Below are 18882 nucleotides of genomic sequence, written 5' to 3' on the forward strand. Positions count from 1 at the left end.
CTGAGCCTCTCACAAACATTTTTAACCATTCCATTGAAAACTGCTCTTATCCTGCTAATTGGAAGATGGGCACTGTGACTCCCTTGTTCAAAAAAGACGACGAGTTTTGTAAGGTTAACTATAGGCCTGTAACTGTGCTCTCCGTTCTGAACATGATTTTTGAAAAGCTTCTAGCAAGCAGATCCATGAATTCCATCTCAAAATGCTTTCAGATTTCATTAGCGCCTACAAGAAGCTTCATAATTGTGAGACCTCATTGCTAAGGCTGACGGAAGATTGGAGGATGATGCGCGGCAGAGGTGAGCTCGTTGCGGTGGTCTCTATGGACCTCTCCAAAGCATTTGACGTTATTCAGTATCCACTCCTTCTTTCCAAGCTCAAGGCCAACGGTATGGATGACAAGAGTGGCGCTCTACTCAGGAACTATCTCTCTGGTAGATCTCAGAGAGTCAAGATAGGCGGCACCTTCTCCATCTGGAAAAGCGTTGAACGTGGGGTCCCGCAGGGGAGTGTGTTAGGTCCAATGCTATTTAACTTCTTTATCAACGATCTCTTGTTTTTCGTCAAGGGCGCCAGGCTAAACGCTTACGCCGATGATCATCAGATATACTATTCCCACACCGACCCAGCGACAGTAGACGCATGCATATCCTACAATGTCATGTTAGCCAATCATTGGTACCAGGAAAATGGGATGTTAGTCAACGACAGCAAGCACCAGGATCTCGTTCTTGGCGAAAGAGACTTTAGTTTTTCCTTCCCAGTAAAGGACACATTAGAGATATTCGGAATGGAAATAGATAATAAGCTCGATTTCTCTAGTCACATATCCAACATATGCAAAAAGATCAATAAACAATTTAATGTTATATTACGATTTCGGGACACCTTACTTACGCTTTACAAAGCTTACATTTTACCGCATTTTAATTGTTGTTCCTCAGTTTGGCACTTTTGCGGGGCGCGGAATACGGATAAACTAGAGGCGCTGAATAAGAGAATACTTAGATTCATACTTAGGGATTACTTGTCGCCATATGATAGCCTTCTGACTAAGGTCAACACTAGTTCCTTATCTAATGGGCGTATCAAGAATTTCCTTATATTATTGTACAAGAGCCTGTTTTTCACTCATTTTCCAGCTTATATGAGAGGTATGTTTTCACTTCGGTCCTCTTCTTATAATCTTCGCGGTAATTACATACTGTCACTTAGACAACCTAGAACAACTAGTTATGGCCTTAATTCATTTTTATACTTCTCAGCTAAGCTATGGAATACACTGCCTGACTATATCCGCATGAGTGCAATTAAAGACTTTAGAAAGATAATCCAAGGCAGTATCTTTGTACAGTCGCTCCCGCTTATCTTCACTTTTCTGTTAATTTCTACTGATATGTTATATATATTTCTAAATACTGTGTATTTTAGTATAGTTTAGTATAGTTAGTATTTTAGATCTTGTACAGATATATGTAAGAATATATATATATATATAAAGTGTGACTTGATTTTCGTAGAACAGTGCTCAATACATAGAAGTAGAGCGAAGTATATATTGTGGGAGGAAAAAGACAAGTAAACTACAAGTTCATCCCTACAAACCTGTTTCGTGGTCGCCCACTCATCAGGGGATTTAATGAGAATAAACTTTACCATTGTTTATATACAATATAATTTGCATGATCTAACTAGTCTAATTTATGCAGCGCGAAATTGACAGTTTAGTTGTTGCGTAGGAGGGCTTTGCTTCTGTGGCGGCATGAAGACACGAGTTCATTACGTTTGTTTAGTGTTGATAGTTCGGGCCGGCAGATAATTAGGAATTTTTCTTTGAGGCAGAGGTTACATCTTTTAGTTGAGCTGTTATACGGTGAGTGCGATGAGAGAATGCGCCAGGAAATAAAGTGATCGATGTTGTTGTCTTTGAGGGTCCAGATGTGCTTGCTGATTATCTATATATATATATATATATATATATATATATATATATATATATATATATAATCTCCATTTTATGTTTTCTCGGAGATATTAGCTGCAACAAGCTACTCTAAAATTCGAGATGAAATAAAGTTTATGATGATGATGATGATGGTGTGTGCTTTTAAAAGCAGAAAATGGAGCTACGTTGGAGCTACGTTTTTGGTGGGAACATGGCAACGAGAAAAAAAAGAATAAATTAGTGGAATGAAGACTGTGATGTCATCTGGCCTGTTTACTGGGAATTGGGGGGAGGAGGGGTATCTTCAAATAACTTTCCTTCGATTGTTTGTAAACTGATGATGCAGTCCGATCAAAGTCCCTCGAAAAGTGTTGTGATGCGTATTTGATCACATCCACATGTTAATTTGCCCAATATATATATTTAATTATTATTATTATTATATTACTATTAATCAGTTCTTGGAGTTTCAGGGTTAAACTTATGAATACGCGGATTACAGTCCTGTTGCGGCAGATACATGTCATTTGAGAATAACAGGCAAATAAAGCGAGCGTGAATGGTGTTTCTAAAGGGCTACATCGTTGCTACAGTAACCTTTTTTCGTTTAAGGAAAAATTACAATAAAGCAAAGTGATATCGATACCCATGAGTTCTTCTCGCCGAGAAAATTTCCATTTTGAAGGTATTAATTCTTATTAATTCAGCAAACCGTTTGGATATTGAAGCAATTGGAAGTTCGAATGTCCTTATAGGGTTTTGAACACTAGAAAGGAAGTTGCATTGGTGCGTATTGAGACAAGGTGTGGGAAGGGAGGGGAGGGAAGGTCAGTGAATATCAAGTGAAACGTATGGCCCTGCATAAATTTCTTAAAAAGTATTTTTCATAATTGGTCGACACAAGAGAATTTGATATTCCAAACCCCTTTGGAGTCTGGAGAGTGTCCGCTGTGCTAGTGAATAGTTTGTGATCATGCATAGGAAGACGGTTTTGCAGACAAACTTTAACATTGTATCATCATTTGAAGAAACACATTGGAGAGCCAGATGATCTTTGTAAAGAGTATTCTTAAAATGACAATTATTCAGAAAAATTCCTGCAATAGCACATAAAAAAATTAAGCATTTTTATCTCAACATACACCTTGGGTGTAGGGTTTTCAAATAATTGCTAATATAAATTTTTGAATATAAGATTAGTGCTTTTCCCTTTCTTCAGACAGAAATTTTAAAAGGGTCGGCTAAAGCTCTTGAGAGCTGGTTGAAATAATCCAGAACAGTGCTTAAAAACATTACGAAGGAAGTCTCGCTACAGGTCGAAATTCTTTGCCAAAGGTCTCACTGTTAAGGCTTGGGAGTGTTGCCCAACTGCTGGGAAGTGGTGCCTAAAACAAATCAGGCACTAATATCTTATAATCAAGATCTCTTCTTTATTAGCTTTGAAACTTCTGAGCGGAAGATTTCACTGCTGTCGCTTACAGAATATACACCCTTACGCGATGTAAGACTTTCATAAGTGTTCAACGGAGAAAAATGTTCCCGTGTGGGTTCGGTACATTTTTAAGCTGGTTTTGTCGATTTGCACCACAGGAATCATGGGTAGGCCAATTCATCCTTCTGTCGCCATCAAAGAAGTAATAATTACTAGCAACATAGAGGGAAGGTCCGGAATTAAAGAGATGCAGGGATTTTGGTACCGTTCCAGTGCAATGTTTAGAAACCTGCTTCACCAGTTTACAAGAAACTGATCCCGCCTTCCATTGCACCAAGCTACCAGTACTTTCCTTGCATGCGAGCCAGTTGTTGATGTTGCTCTTGATCAGGAGTTCGTTACCAATGCTGTGCCACAATGCAAAGTTCATGGCCTCATACTGAGTCTCGCTCAATGGAACTGTTCTGGACACTCGAACGTTAGCGCTTTTAGTTGACCAAGATGGACGCGGGGTGACAGCATTTGGGTTTGAAGCAAAGCTCGAGTAGGAAGTGAAGGTGTAACTGTAAACTAGCGTCCAACCCCCTCCGTCCGTCTGTTGGTCACAGTAAGCCTGGAAAGCATTGCTATGGGAACCACCATCAGGATCTATCCAATAGATGCCTGACACAGCTGATGGTAATTTCTGTTTGATATCCTTGCAGTTCAGTGCTGCAAAGTCCTTGGACAATCCAAATGAGTCTGTAAAAACGAGACTTGAAACTATCAAAAAACATCCCTAACGGATATCACTGTCATGCACTATTTTTTTCTTGAGAAGCATAATCCCTGTCCAATAACTTTGTGCATCTTAAATGGTGCTTGTGTGTCTTGAAACTCGAGACTGAGTCAAACAAAAATGTTTGGTGTTGAAATAAAAGAAGAGGACTCTGAAAAAGCAATCCGAAATCGTAAATATTTTCAAGATAAAAATACACACAAAATTAAATAGTTTCCAATCGCCGACAGAAACCTAGACACAATGTGAAATCAATGCAAAGGTATGAGGCACAGAAGACGGCGACATTCTGGGTGACCTCGCTTGTCTTTATAAGTTTATACTGATGTTTTAAAAAGTAAAACTGATAGCAAACTCGTACCTTTTTTGCTCTGTTCTGCCAAACTGTACGACCCATTTCTCAATCGTTTGATTATCTCGTTCTTGCACAGTAGCGCCGTCTTGTAAAGATATAGATTGCCTTTTGCGTCCATGTCCAACACTCTGAAACGTCGCTGATTCACTCCCCTGGTATCGGAGATAAAAAATAAACAGTGTTGTTAACATTTGTTTCCTAGTTTTTGCAATGTGAACTGTTTTGTCTATTCTTATGTGGTTTTCACTACCAAACAGTAATTCAAATGAAAAGTGAAAACGCTCTAAAACCATGACAGTGTCGGTTTTACATATCTCCTGAGTAAGATGTATGGCAGCAAAAATCTGGGATAAACTGAAAATTCATTCAATGGTATAAAAGTTAATAGTACCCCGAAACTGAGAATAAAACGATGTAGAAGATCAGCAAGTGAAACAACATCATTCGATTGTCACGGATCCTGAATCGATCGCTGGTTAGAATTGAATTTTCTGTCAATCTTATGGTTGAAATCTAAAATTGCAATGTTTCCAACCTACTAACTTGTTTTTAAGAGTTTAGATTCTTAAAAGAAACAAGATAAAACTCGTGGTAATCAGTTATTTTTAATTTCAAATATCCATGTCATCTAATCATTATAGGCTTTTGTGACAGTATTGATGTTTTGACAGCTAGCGATTGAAGAAGACCGTTTGCCTTAGGCGAGTTTGTGAAACGCATAATTTTTCTCGCAGAATGACTATCGATGAAAAAAATTCAAAATTGTTCACAATTCATTTAGAGAGAAATTTGTTAATAGCGTCTAGGCAAGCTATTTCCTAGTTTGTTTTTCAAGGTAATCTTGTGCAGACTTCGTTTGTAATTTTAGAAATAGTTAAGCCAGGTATATTTATATATTTGAGATAATGATAAAACGTACACCCTTGAAAACGTGTTTGTTTTCAGTGATTGAATCTTCTTAATCAAAGAAAAGTTTTAAGTTTCTAAGTTCCTCTTTCTATACCAAAAATAACCAACGGCATTCGTAGATGCCTTTTTTCCGCGTGGCCGATTGAAAGAAAATATCGTTCTTTATAAGGCTCGAAGTTTCGACTGCGAGAAATTTTTCACAAGCAGTAACTGCATGAAATGAACATGTTCGCGAATCATTAGTGATATGTAAATTAGATATAGTGAAAATATATGAAGTTCATATATTTTGAACTGCGGTATTAAATACGTATGATGCACGATCCTCGCAGTCGGATAGCGCTATTTAAGCAATAGCGAAAATCAGACCTGAAGAAAATTAGGCCTGCACGGGATTCGAACCACGGACCGTGGTTCGAATCCCGTACAGGCCTGATTTTTTTCAGGTCTGATTTTCGCTATTGCTTAAATATCGCTATCTACTGCAAGGATCGTGCATCATACGGATATGTAAATTGATGACCACGTCTAGAAAATGTTTCTATCTGATGAACTGAAAAATTACAGCATATATGAAACAACTTTGAAATAAAACAGTGGACAGAAAGTAATCAACTTAACAGTTTCTGTTATTGCAGGCTTGATCTCTCAGAAGTTGCTTTCATAGGAAACTATATTTCTGAACGCGTCTTAAGCCGGTCGCTAAAATATTTCAAATCATTCTGAGCCTTAAATCGATTTGACTAAGGAGAGACTGAAGTACGAAGGATTGAATAAGTTATTAGAAATACTCTGATGTTTTAATTGATCTTCTTCTGTGCATTGCCAATAATGCCGTCATAATAACATACAACTTTTAGAACTACTCAGCGATGCTAAATAACAGCACCAATTATCCTCCCCCTCCCCTCCCCCCCTCAAAGATTGAACTGTTCCCAGTTCAGCCGCGATCATTTTGGTCAGTGCCAGGAATGGTGAACACCGGAAGAGACTTTCATGAGTTTGCGCAGAGAGTAATTTTTTATTGCCTTTTCTGTTACGTATTACTTTTTTTTCTAGCCAATAAGAAATCAGGAAATTCGGTTCGGTTTCCTAAAACCGCTAAATCAGTGACGCGGGCGCAGTTTTGGGAATTAGCTTCCGATCGGGGAAAGGTTAAGTACACTTTAACACAGTATTTATCCAACTTGATTCCCAAATGCGACGACGAAATTTACTAATAAGCATTTTCTTTTCTTTTAACAGGCAGCTGTTTATATTCACTAAAGTTTCGTTTTTCCCAATGGGTTTTCCTTTGAGCTTTTACGGAAGTTCAGAATTTTGAAGCTTCAACTTCCCCCGGGCAACCACGGGCATTTGACTGTCGTCCGTACCCAGGGGTGGAGAATTTGAGCCTTGGTTGGCTGGGGTAAGGAATTTCAACTGAAAGTGTCGTCTTTTCTGCGTTTTATCTTTCAAAATGAAGGTGTTTTTTGAAATTCGTTTGGCAAGATAAACATGCAGTTTTTTTTTGTCAATAAAGCAAGATAGGGACCGGATAGATATTGATTCCAATGGAGCCTTTTAGCAGGTTTTGCCTTTGATCTTATTATTTTACTTTGTCAAAAAAAAAGAGTCACCCGTGATATGATTAAAAGGCGAAATCTTGGCAGCAAGAAGTTGGCCTGCACGCATAGGAAATCACTCCTGTTATGGATGAATTTATACATCAAAAAAATTGTGTCATGACTGCTTTGATCGGATTAGGACGAAAACCTGTATCTTCTACCGCTCGTCGTTAAAACCACATATTGGGTTAAAACGCAGCTCTTTAAATTTTATTATATCTTTTAAAAAAACTCTGTGATTGGATGATGTCCCAGACGGCTTTCCCTCTTCCCCGTGGGTCGGCCATATTTTCTACCTAATTTGGTAACATCAACTTAATTTAGTAACATCAACTTAATTTGGTAACATCAACTGAAAGTTGAAATTGTAAATTGGCTACCGTAAAGAATTAAAAAGCCGACGTTTTGAGCGTTAGCCTTTCGTCAGAGCCCCTCATCTACTGCTTTTTCGATGCTTTTGCTCTTTCTTTTTGGAGCCTATCCGAATTCATGCGGCTTGTTTCGAGGTGAATTCTGTCTATAGAGAAATATTTTCGCCAGAATTTGCCTTCTCACAGAGAGGGAATTAGATTTAAAGCGAATTATCACGGTCGCTGCGAGCTACTTTGTTCTCCGCATCATGTCACCGACATCTGTTCGCCCTGAATTTCCAGGCCTCGAAAATCACCAAATCCGTACAAAATGTCCTTACATAAAGAAATCATGAAACTCACTAAGACACAGTCCGTGTCGCACTTTTAAGATTAACTGAGTGTAAATTCTCTATTTCTGAGCTATTTTCGTAAATGGCACGCCGCTCCACTTAAGGGAATCCTTTCAACAGTAATCAAGGAGAAAGAAAAAAGAAAGCTTATCTGATGCTTTTAAACAGAAGCCTATCATCTTTGACTAGATAAACCCGAAAAAGGAACGCATGGAGAAGTTGATAATTGTCTGGATCTAGATTAAGGTGCCACGAAGTACGTGATAAGGGTGACAGAATTTGAGAAAGCTTTAATTATATAAAGGTCACTAGTGTGTCGCCGTACCCGCGACCACAATGTCACAAAAGTAATTAAGATTTTGGTACTCTTACTTAGCAAACAACGAGGAGAGACGTGATTATTTAGATAAAGCTGAACATGCTGCAGTAACAACACCTTTCTTCTTTTCTTGTTCGTGCCCGAAAACCAAAGGTGTGAAATATTGTATATGCATTAATTGAAAGAACAAGATCAAAGCGGTATACAGAAAACATTATAGCAACCAAGACAGTTTTATCGGAAACGAGGAACTGGACGAGAGATCGCTTGATGTTAGAAGGGTTTAGAGAAACAGTAATTATTAAAAATGATTAGAGATATCATGGAAAAAATCACTTAATGAGGTTTATGCGACAGCATGTCGTCGTTATCACATGTTTACAGTGGGCAGTTTGCAGTCAGCTATCGGTGCCATGGAGGTAAATGCAGGAGTTATATAGAGACCTTTGGCTGATGTAAGGACAAATGTATCGCACGGATACAGACTGCTTGAGTGTTAAGTGAAGATTAAGGGCGCTGGGATTTCAACTGGAAACGTTCACTTCGATTGATTCTTTCGTTTTCTAAGAGGAAAAAATTTGTCTAAGATTTGATGCTCGTGGATCTTCATTATTACATACTGAGCTTCTTGCCATGTTGATGAAAGTGAATGGATAGAAAAGTAGTGACAGATTACTTGCTTCTAACTTAATGTTTGATGTTTTGTACCTGACCGTTCACAGCTGTTGAATACATTCCAATAATTTTGAATCGGAGCACTTTCAGATCGAGTGCTGAGAAACCAAATCAAGGGATTTAAAACAGACAATCAGAAGAAAGGAAAGTTCTCAAGAGCCAATGAGAACTGAAAGTGAAATTACTTTCGACATTCGATTGAAATTGCTCTAAAGGACAAATACAAGGATCTTATCCTTGATTTTTTCGGCTGAAATGTTTTCGTGTAACATGAGAACAAATTACACCGTTATTGAGCTCCTCAACAAAACTACCCCGCTCTCATCTCTGTCTCAGTTGAAACTGCCATCACCTCTACAGCACGAAACGAAAAGGTAAACAATGTACTTTTCACGTTAGTTCACCTCCTGAAAAGTAGCCCCCACTTCATTACATGGGACATTTCAGACAACGGAATTCTCCATGAAACACACTAAAATGTTACATACCCCATTTGTAGGATCAACCCTTGCAGTATGCGATCATTTCCATGCTAAACATCTTAACACTAAGAAGGATCTAAACAGTCACTGAATCTTTTCAATTTTTATTTGTTTTAGCTTCAAGGAATTTACAAGTGAGTTGAAAGAAATTTTCTATTCTAATCATTACTTCAATATGTATCTTAGAGAAAGCCTGATTTTGATCCGCTTTCTCCGTCACACAACGGTGTAAAATCAATGTTGCGTGACAGAAAAAAGCGTCACAAAGGGAGGACGATCGCGCCCCCTGCTAATAAATAATAATAATAATAGTAATAATAATAAACTTTATTAATGTGTCAGGGGTATTTAGCTTGAAGCTAATTGGGGATACATCCTGGAATGTTGGTTTTTGCGGAGGGAGAAAAACCCCGGAGCAAGGATGAGAATCAACAAACTCAACCCACATGTGACGCTAGGTCCGGGAATTGAACCCAGGCCACAGTGGTGGGAGGCGAGTGGTCTCACCACTACACCATCCCTACTCCCCAGCTCCCTGCTTGAAAAAAAGCTGCTCAATGCGGTTTTAAATATTGTATATACAATAAAGGATTAGTCAAGAATAACAAATACGTTGATGTCATGTATCGAAATAAAGAATCAACATAACTGGAAATAAATTGAGCCGGTTAATAAACCCTCCAACCTTAGTCACTGAAATCTAATCTCCCCTTACAATATCACTTCTAAATCAAACGCTAGGGTTATGAGAAAAAAGACTATGATCTCAACTGAATGAAGCTCTGGATTGTAAAAAAAAATTTTTTTCGCGTCAGTACCATGACTAATGGAAAACATGCCTACCGATGTTCAGGGAGCGTAGAGGGCTAAACGAAGTCTTCCTTGGGTCTCCCAAGATTTTATACAACCCAAATTTGTCAATAAGTGGGATGTTTGATAGTGTTTTCCATTGTTGGCAAAAAACCTTGTTGACGCAGTTCTCAAAATTTGGCTGAATTGAAGATAGCTAGAACGAAGTTTAGCTAAAGAAGGGCAAACTGTTGGTTTCACAACCGGCCGACTGTTATTCAGGTACAAGCTACAAAAAATAGTATGAGTTTGGTTACGATATCTTTCTACTAGCAAACATGGCGATCAAACATGGCGATAAACACACGATCAAACATGGCGGTACACACACACACACACACACACACACACACACACACACACACACACAGACACACATACAGACACACACATACACACACACACACACGCACACAAAAACCATAATTGCATCGATCTTTGTAACACTAAATACCTCATTTTCGTTCATTGGCAAAAAAAATTAAACTTCAAAAGATCGTTTTTGATAAATCAAAGACAGTCTGTTTCACAATTTGTGGCTGTTGTAACTTGGCGGAGGAGGGGGGGGGGGGGAGAAACTGCATGGGAGGGAGGTAGTTTGGTACCCTCTCCCTTTTTCTTCCCATTCCTTTCCCATCTCCTTTCATATCTACCTCACGGAGTAATCTGTAATCTTCGTGACTTTCGATGGTCTAGCATTTAAATACTCAGACATTAAAGGGATACTCTCCACCAAATTTTAACATTTAATTAAAATGTAAATCTTTTGCCAAAACAGCTAATGCGGGGAAGAAGAAAAGGTTCCCTAAAACCTTTCATTCGATTAAAATCCTGGTGCAAAAGCGCGAAATTCATTCAATTCAAAGACCGGAAGTTGAAATGGCTCATAGTTAAACATAGCCTGCGAACAGGCTCCCCTTTTAATCAGACGTGGGGACACAGAAATCTTCCCCTTCCTTCCCCTGCTTCGCGCCCTCCAAGCCAGGAGCCTGTTCGGAGGCTAAGTTAAATACGTAATCAATGACGTAGATAGGAGAACTAAAAAACAAACGAGCGATCGTAACGGAGTCCGACTCTAGAGATTCGAGTTTTCCTTTTCGGATTCATCGTCGGTGATCGAGAGTGCAGACGCTCAAGGAACTGAGCCATATATGTGTTTGAGCCTTAAGAGAGTGAGGCTAGTTCTGGCTCCTCGAATGAACCAGATTAAGCCGATCCATTCGGGCAATTACGAAACAGACTGGTAAGCGATTTCTCTGAGTTACAATTTTCGCCTTTTGGCGAAATCTCTTCGTTTGTCACTTCACAAAGTGAAGTGATCGTAAGATTTGAGAAAGCAGCGTTTGGCCTTAAAAATGTAGGACCTCAACTTGATTAGACCGGCATTTGTTTTTAACACAATAAAGCTAAATAAAGCTTTTACTTCTTCTTCACCTTCTTCCTCTTGATCCGAATTTTCCTCCTCACTCTGAACCGCGGTCGACGTAATAAACTCCTTGAGCAAAGTGCGTTGTGTGCTTTTACTCTTTACTGGAACGGACGTCTGACAACCTGCCAAGTTATTTTAGCGTGCGGTTTGGTTACTTTCTTCGGGACGGTCAAACTACTGTCACAACAGATTTGTATTTTTATGTATTTTCAAGTGAATAAGTTTTCCTCTAGCGGTACGACTGCTCCGAAATTGCACAGAGACATCTTTCCCTATTTTGGGAGTTTGGGTGTTGACATCTTGAGCTTGGGGTAAGAGTTCTACTGATGCAAAACCTAATTCTTCGGTACTTTTATGTTATGTTACTTTTGGAAAGAGAGAGCTGTTCATTTTCTGTATGTGCATCGAGGATCTGGAACACGCACCGGGTAAATGAGTTGGGTTATCAGTTTGAAAGAGCCTTTTTCTACATTTTTCATTCAATGAATACAGGTTTATATTTGATATTATATATGCAAGGCTAATAAGATTAAGAAAAGTTATTAATGCAGTAAATGGTTCGAACCCGGGGGTATCATGTGAAGGTGTAGTCTGATCGTCCGGGTGAGTGTAGTCCTGAGAAGGACTGTTGTCGGTGGTAGTGACTGACATTTCGACAAAATTTGCGGAAGTCATCATCAGAGTCAAGTGAATGGTTGTTGTCAGTAGAATGTTCTTATTCCAGTTCGTGTGAAATGATCGGTTGGTTTTGCCGTGATGTTATTGGCTGTAAGACTCAAGTGACGTAAGTCGGTCGTGATTGGTCTGTTTCGATCTGTCGGTAAAGTTAGGTCGTTCTTTTTCGGTCGTTTGTGATGTTTATGTCGTGAATGAGTCGTTTGTATGGAGCGGGTAGTTGTTGACATCTGTTTAGGGGAGTCTGTTCTAAGTTGGTAAACCAGCTTTCCAGAGTCAGTCGTTGAAAATAGTCAGTGCTGTAGGTTAGGCATTGCGCAGAGTCCCAGTCAATGTTGTGGTTGCTAAGTCGATGGTGTTCAGCGATGTGATTGCTGACATCACCTTTCCTCGTCGCCCGTCTGTGTTCAGTCAGTCTTGTTGTGAGGTTTCTGCCAGTCTCACCGATGTAGGAGGCTTGGCAGTCGCAAAAATTGATCTTATAAATCGTTCCCTGTCTGTTCCACGGTTCGTCTTTGTCTTTAACGTTGGTTAGTAACTGACGTAGTGTGGTGTTGGGTTTGTGGGCGACGCGGATATTGAAGGGTGGTAAGATGCGCGATATGTTTTCAGACATGCCTTTTATGTACGGTATGGTTGCTGAAGTCGTAGGGGTTGCGGTGTCCTTTGTTTCGGTAGTGGTAGTGGGTCGGTGAGTATTTCGTCGGATGAAGTCATTGTTGTAGTTGTTCTTCGTAAAAACACGGTGAAGGTATTTGTTCTCGTCGGATAACCTGTCTGTCGAGTCGCATACTAGTTGTGCGCGTCGTGTTAGAGTTCTGATAGTTGTGGCTTTGTGTGATGTAGGGTTGTAGGATGACTCGTCTAGTAAATCTGTCGGTGTGTGTCGGTTTCCTGTAAAACTGTCGTCCGTAATGAGTTGTCGTTGTGGCTTACCAGGCAGTCTAGAAAAGGGAAGTTTGCCATTTTCTTTGACTTCTCTTGTAAACTGTATGTCAGTGTTTTTGTTCATTTAAGGTGGTGGTGGAATGCGTCAATTTCGTCGTGTCGAACGGCGGTGAAGGTGTCGTCAACGTAACGTAACCAAAGCGTTATCGTCTGTTGGCAAGTCGAAAGGGTGCGTTCCCCGATGTTCTGCATCACAATTTCTGTTATAACAACAGAAACTGGAGACCCCATGGCAGTACCGTGTAATTTTTTGTAGAGTTTACCGATGTACTGAAAGTAAGTAGACGTTAGGCAAAAGTTCGACGATCCTACGCGATCCTCGACGATCCTACGCTTGTGGAATGCTTCTGCTGAGGGGAGAACACGCCAAGTGAAAGAATGTGATGGATTTTCCCGCAAGTGTTTTGCAGGTTTAGAGGTGTGAGTAGGACAGTTTTATATTTCTTTTACAGGTAATACATACCCCCTTGCAGCTTTCTCTTTTCTGTATGCTCCACGTAGTTGTTGTCGATTTTGTTTTGATAATCCCGCGCTCGTGTCACGGACTTGTGAAGATGAGAGTTTTTTTTTCGTCCTCGAGCCTTTGTTTCTTTTTTACAGGCGGATCAATATCAAAAATTAAGGGAACAGCATTGTATCTTAGAGGAGCTTTCATCTTTAAACCCATAGATTTCACCAGAACCGACTGTTCCTCAAAAGAATCTGCAGTGAAATAGTGAATGCTGCACAGACGGCTACAGTTTGTTGGGTTCTCAAAATCGGATCGCGTGTTTCTCACGGCTCTCATCCATAACCTGGCGAAATGAGGATCTTCGGGCCATTTATGAAGGCTTACTCCATCGCTACGAGTATCGGAACATCCACCGGCCACACATCGTTGCGGTATTATTGTATTTTTGGGGCGCGTTTTTTATTGAAGAAATCTCGGTGCTCTAGTGAAAGAAATCTCAACGGAAGTTAAATGAGTTCTCCCCTCTCCGTCACCTCCGAGGCAAAGCCTTACGCTCGAACCAAGCGTTGAGAAAAGTTTCAAATTTAAACGTAAACTACAAAAGATTTACCCTTTTTTTCAAAAGATTTTGTTACGTGCACGAATGACCAACAAATGTCCGCTAACAAAGCATATATGAAAATAGATTCCCGAGTACGATATATGGCACGCAACAAAAATACAACAACAAGCAGTTACCCATTTTAACTATTATTTAATTAGTTTTACATTGTCTAATTTACTTAGGTTGAAGATTAAGTTAAGCAGTTCATAAAGCAGGCTTACAATCCTTCATGCCGTGTAAGTGATCGTCGTCTTGATCAACTACCAATTCCAACATCCGCCGACTGAAGACCACAGCGCTTGGCTTTCTTGATTTATCGCATTCTTTCCTTGTACACAAACTCTTCCGGAGGACTCCATAGTAAACTTTGTATTCTCTATCTTCTTCCTCTCTTGACTATCGTCTTTTTCATCTCTTTCTTCTCTCCGGATATCGCAAGGTCAAAAGGTCATATCCTCGTCATATCATAGCTTCCACAACTTCAGTCAGCAGGCCACGAGGGTAAGCCCTCGAGCAAATCTTTTTTGTACTTCTCACAAGCCAGCTTTTATACATTTACTTTAGTTCTCTAGAATGTTCTATTACTATTTATAGCGTATTACAAGTTGTACTATTTTTGGAAACTCCTGAGTCACATGAAAGAAGTTTCCGGAATATTATAGACTATAGATAATTCTAGAAAAGTCTGGGATTGCGTGACAGATTCAGCAAAAATAATTCGATCCTCGTAACAATTTGTTTTATTTAAGTTGTTATCATCACAGGCGAGAGAGTATCCCTTTAAGCTTGAATTAACAAATGGTGAAAGGCATATAGCGTATATTAGTATATACTAAAACAGTGGATGGCGTTGAAGGTGCGCTCTGATTGCCTACTCAAACTCCGAATATCCTTTGCTATTTACCTCGAGCAACTCGGGAAAAAATGGCGTGCCGGTTTGCATCCGTGACAAGCGAAAAAATCACTCAAATAACGACGAAGCAGTCCCTGAAAACACAGAAAACGACTAAATTTGGTTTGGCCGTGTTTAAAGATAATGGTAACCGGGAGTTTATCGATAAAAACCAATGAAAAAGGTTTTGATTACAAATGTAAATGAATCTTGCGTAACCTCACTTGTTCACTTGAAAATCAAAGTTAAATGGTATTTTTCACACAATGGTCTCAGATACAGAAAGAGTTTGCAACACCATTTGAAGAAATGTCGCCATCAGACCTAAACAAATGTCTTCAGAAATTTTATCTGCCTGCGAAAAAACGAAACGGCAGGTTTTACAACAAAAAATCACTTACCGCGATCCGAGCCGCGTTGGATCGTTACCCGCGGGAAAATGTTGGAATCGTTGCTGGAATGTATGAATTAAAATCAGTTTTTCGTGGAGCATATTATCTCACTGTTTTAGTATATACTAAAACAACTATTCACCTCAGTGTCGGTGGTCAGCGGGGAATATTTACCTCGCCGCTTCGCGGCTCGGTTAATATCCACTACTAACCACCTCCACTTCTGTGAGTAGTTGTTAACTATTGAGTTATGGATGCACGCTGGAGGTTGCTAAGCACGAAAGAAGCGTAAGAGTCGCACGAGGCGATAGCCGAGTACAACTCTAGCTTCTTGAGTGCTTAGCAAACCTCCCGAGTGCATCCATAACTTAATAGTGCACGCTATGGCGTTCACCATTTGTTTTATAACATAACATTGAGACATTGGAAGAACAGAAGTCCTTTTATTGAGCTACATCGCAAAAAAAAATGTTTTGTGTAGTCTTACATGACAACAGAAAACAAGCGCGCGAAAATTCATTCATAGCAACTAACTGCACACCAGCAACTCGATAAAGTTTAATCACGCTTCCTGAAATACCGACCAAAATCCTCTTTAATTTATCTAACAACCGGGGAAAGAGTTCAGCAGAACTATGAACAAACTGTGGTGTTTACCATTTGTTTTATTAACATAACATTGAAACATTGTAACAAGAGTTCCTTTTTATTTAAAAAATCTTACGTGATCAGAAGAAACAAGCGGGCGCGGAAAAATAGTCTTAGCATTTGCTCAAGTCAGCAGCATACACCCACGGGCAAATAGTAGATGATGAATTAACCAATCAGAGCGCGCGCTTTGCTTTAGTTATGTTATCAATGAAAATAGAAAAGTCAATCGACGAAAGTTCTAAATATGTCTCTTACGACTTGTTCCGATACCACTGATGAAAAAGAATAAACTTTCGACAGCACTAACATAACAGCTTTCACAAAAACAGTATTTTCAAATGAAATTGCAGTTTCTGTGCTATCTTTAAGCCCTATAAGAAAAGCAACAAAAATGACTGGGATTTGCCACACACATACAGTGCGAGTAACCATTCTAAGCAACAGGGGCTCTCCCACTTTACGCGAGCGCACTCGCCCTCTTGTGCCAATTCCGTAGTCTGTGGAACTATAACTAAAATCCATTCGACCGTCAACCCTAGGAAACACAAAACGTTTGTATGTAAGACTGAGAAATTAATACTTGTATCATCATAGTGTACGATACACACAATGGGGTGAGCAGCGGAGAAGGCAAGAAATCCAATGATATCATTTACTTAAAGTCTACAAGTCTTTTTCAAAAACATAAGCCATCTTATGTCAAACGCCCTCTGTACATAACTCTATCAAAACAATATGTAGCACAGAATTTAAGCTTTATGTAGCTTAATGTATTGAGAGAATTTAACTGTACATACAAAAATCATGGTAATCGTACTTTTCAGCTGTTTATACACAGCATCAGTGAACAAATAGGAAAGAGGTGAAAAAATAAAATATAAATTAATGGTCTGCATACACTGATAGAGATGAGATCTACAGACAACTTAATGGTACAATAGTCTCTCCTATGGGTGCTGAGTAAAATTTATTTAAAATATAGAACTTATTTATAAAGAAGCTACATACTAAGAGAGAATTTATAGTACTGCATGTGGGTCATATGCCCACGAAAGATCTTTTTGATTTATGATTTTTCTTCAGCATTGTTGCCCATATTTAATATCAAATATATATTTCAAGAATTTAAAACCCACTATAGGATTTGTTTTTCATTTTGAACATCTAAATTCAATTCTCCCCACTTACAAATGGTGTTTCATCAATTGATACCTACAGTGTACATGGACTAGTTGATATTTTGCTTTCTTCTTTTACATGTAATTTATCGCTTGCTCATGAACTGATCAATTAGATTAAACAGAAACTAACTACGTTTTCTAATACAACTACATGACTTGTATATTCTGTATAAAAAATGGAAATGAAATGTGTGAAGAGGGCCTATTGAATCATACATGTTCATTACTGTTTCAAATATCGCAGAGGTCGGTGGTTCGAATCCCGTACAGGCCTGAATTTTTTCAGGTCTGTTTTTCACTATTGCTTAGATTCTTTACTGCGAGGATCGTGCACAAATACGTTTCTATAACTGCAGTTCCATTTTTCTTGACCGCTTGATCGCAAATTTCTTGGGAGGCTTCCATTGAAACGGTCTAGCGACTTTACTAGAGTTTAATTCATTTGTCACCAGATGACTGGAAGGGTCATGGGTCTCTCACTTGATTGGCTTAGGTTAAAGAATTATGATGTAATAAGTATAATTTTGGATCAACAGAAATAATAATATCGATTGCAGATCAGCCATCGTGTTCGAAAACATTTAACCTACCTGAGAATTTATACATCTATAGATAATCGTTCATCAATTTTTCCAAATAATCTTTAATTGGACAGTTTTAAAAAATTAAAGGGTTTAAGCATGACTGAGCAATACCCAATTACAACAGATTGGCTACATGATCGGCGAGTAGCAGGACTACGTGTCATACAATTTTCAACACATTCCCCTGACACGCAAATTGGACGAGGCTGTAAGCCGTGTCCAATTCAGGCTTTCCTCAACTCTTTTTTTTTTACTGATTATCCCCGGATTGGTCTGCATATAGTCCTATTACACACAAAACTAGCCAATTGTCCAAATATCGCAAGATATTTGTAAAATCGCGCGTTATTACTACTTCTTTTCCACTCATGTCAGTTAGATTGTAATATCTAATGATGAGTAGCCAAGGTATAAAAGTCATTGCATATTTTGGTTCAACGTTTAATTTGAAAACTTCAATAATTTTTCCATTTGAAGGTTTGTATACATCTATACTAGGGACATAAACACAACATGACATACATACCAAAACAACAAATTGGTTGTGCCTTTGCCAATGTAATTGCAACACGCAGAGCTGACTGCACGAGATTGGCAGCAACGGAAGATTTCAAACATATCTACGTGAAGATTAACAGAACCTTTCTCTATTTTGAAACAGTTTTTAGTGTAATAGAAAAATCCGAGCCCCAGATGGGACTTGAACCCACGACCCTCCGTGATCTAGTCGGATGCTCTAACCACTGAGCTACTGGAGACTCTACGGTGAGCAATTGTGGGCCTCGACTGGAACCGCATCGCGCGGCTACACAGCCAAGCATTGGTAAGCACCTGTGAAAACTCACTAACAGCATCACGCTGTCACATTAAGGCATATCAAGATGCGGCCAACCAACCTCCAAAGTGAGCACGTAAAGATGAAACAGTTTTTAGTGTAATAGAAAAATCCGAGCCCCAGATGGGACTTGAACCCACGACCCTCCGTGATCTAGTCGGATGCTCTAACCACTATTTTGCTCTA

The 18882-nt window shown here is 39.2% G+C and overlaps 2 protein-coding genes across 2 annotated transcripts in view; both read right to left on the reverse strand.

Annotated features, from left to right (window-relative positions):
• The window catches only part of LOC111347607 (uncharacterized), a 563268-nt gene that overhangs the window by 258661 nt on the left and 285725 nt on the right, over positions 1-18882 (reverse strand). The window lies entirely within an intron of this gene.
• LOC148731450 (uncharacterized) lies at positions 3356-5405 on the reverse strand. The gene is made up of 3 exons (XM_088761080.1): positions 4902-5405; positions 4517-4662; positions 3356-4118 (listed from the first exon to the last, which is right to left on the reverse strand). The coding sequence occupies exons 1-3, from the start codon at positions 4952-4954 to the stop codon at positions 3466-3468; spliced, it is 852 nt and encodes a 283-aa protein (XP_088617206.1). The 5' UTR covers positions 4955-5405; the 3' UTR covers positions 3356-3465.

Source organism: Stylophora pistillata, chromosome 5 (genome assembly GCF_964205215.1).
Source record: "Stylophora pistillata chromosome 5, jaStyPist1.2, whole genome shotgun sequence".
In the NCBI taxonomy this organism is placed as follows: Eukaryota; Metazoa; Cnidaria; class Anthozoa; order Scleractinia; family Pocilloporidae; genus Stylophora; species Stylophora pistillata.

Excerpts from the sequence above, each read along its gene's own strand:
- LOC148731450 (XM_088761080.1), bottom strand. The coding sequence starts at position 4,954 with ATGATGTTGTTTCACTTGCTGATCTTCTACATCGTTTTATTCTCAGTT. Across the intron at positions 4,663-4,901 it reads GTTTTATTCTCAGTTTCGGG|GGGAGTGAATCAGCGACGTT; the intron begins GTACTATTAACT and ends CTCCGATACCAG. Across the intron at positions 4,119-4,516 it reads GGCAGAACAGAGCAAAAAAG|ACTCATTTGGATTGTCCAAG; the intron begins GTACGAGTTTGC and ends TCGTTTTTACAG.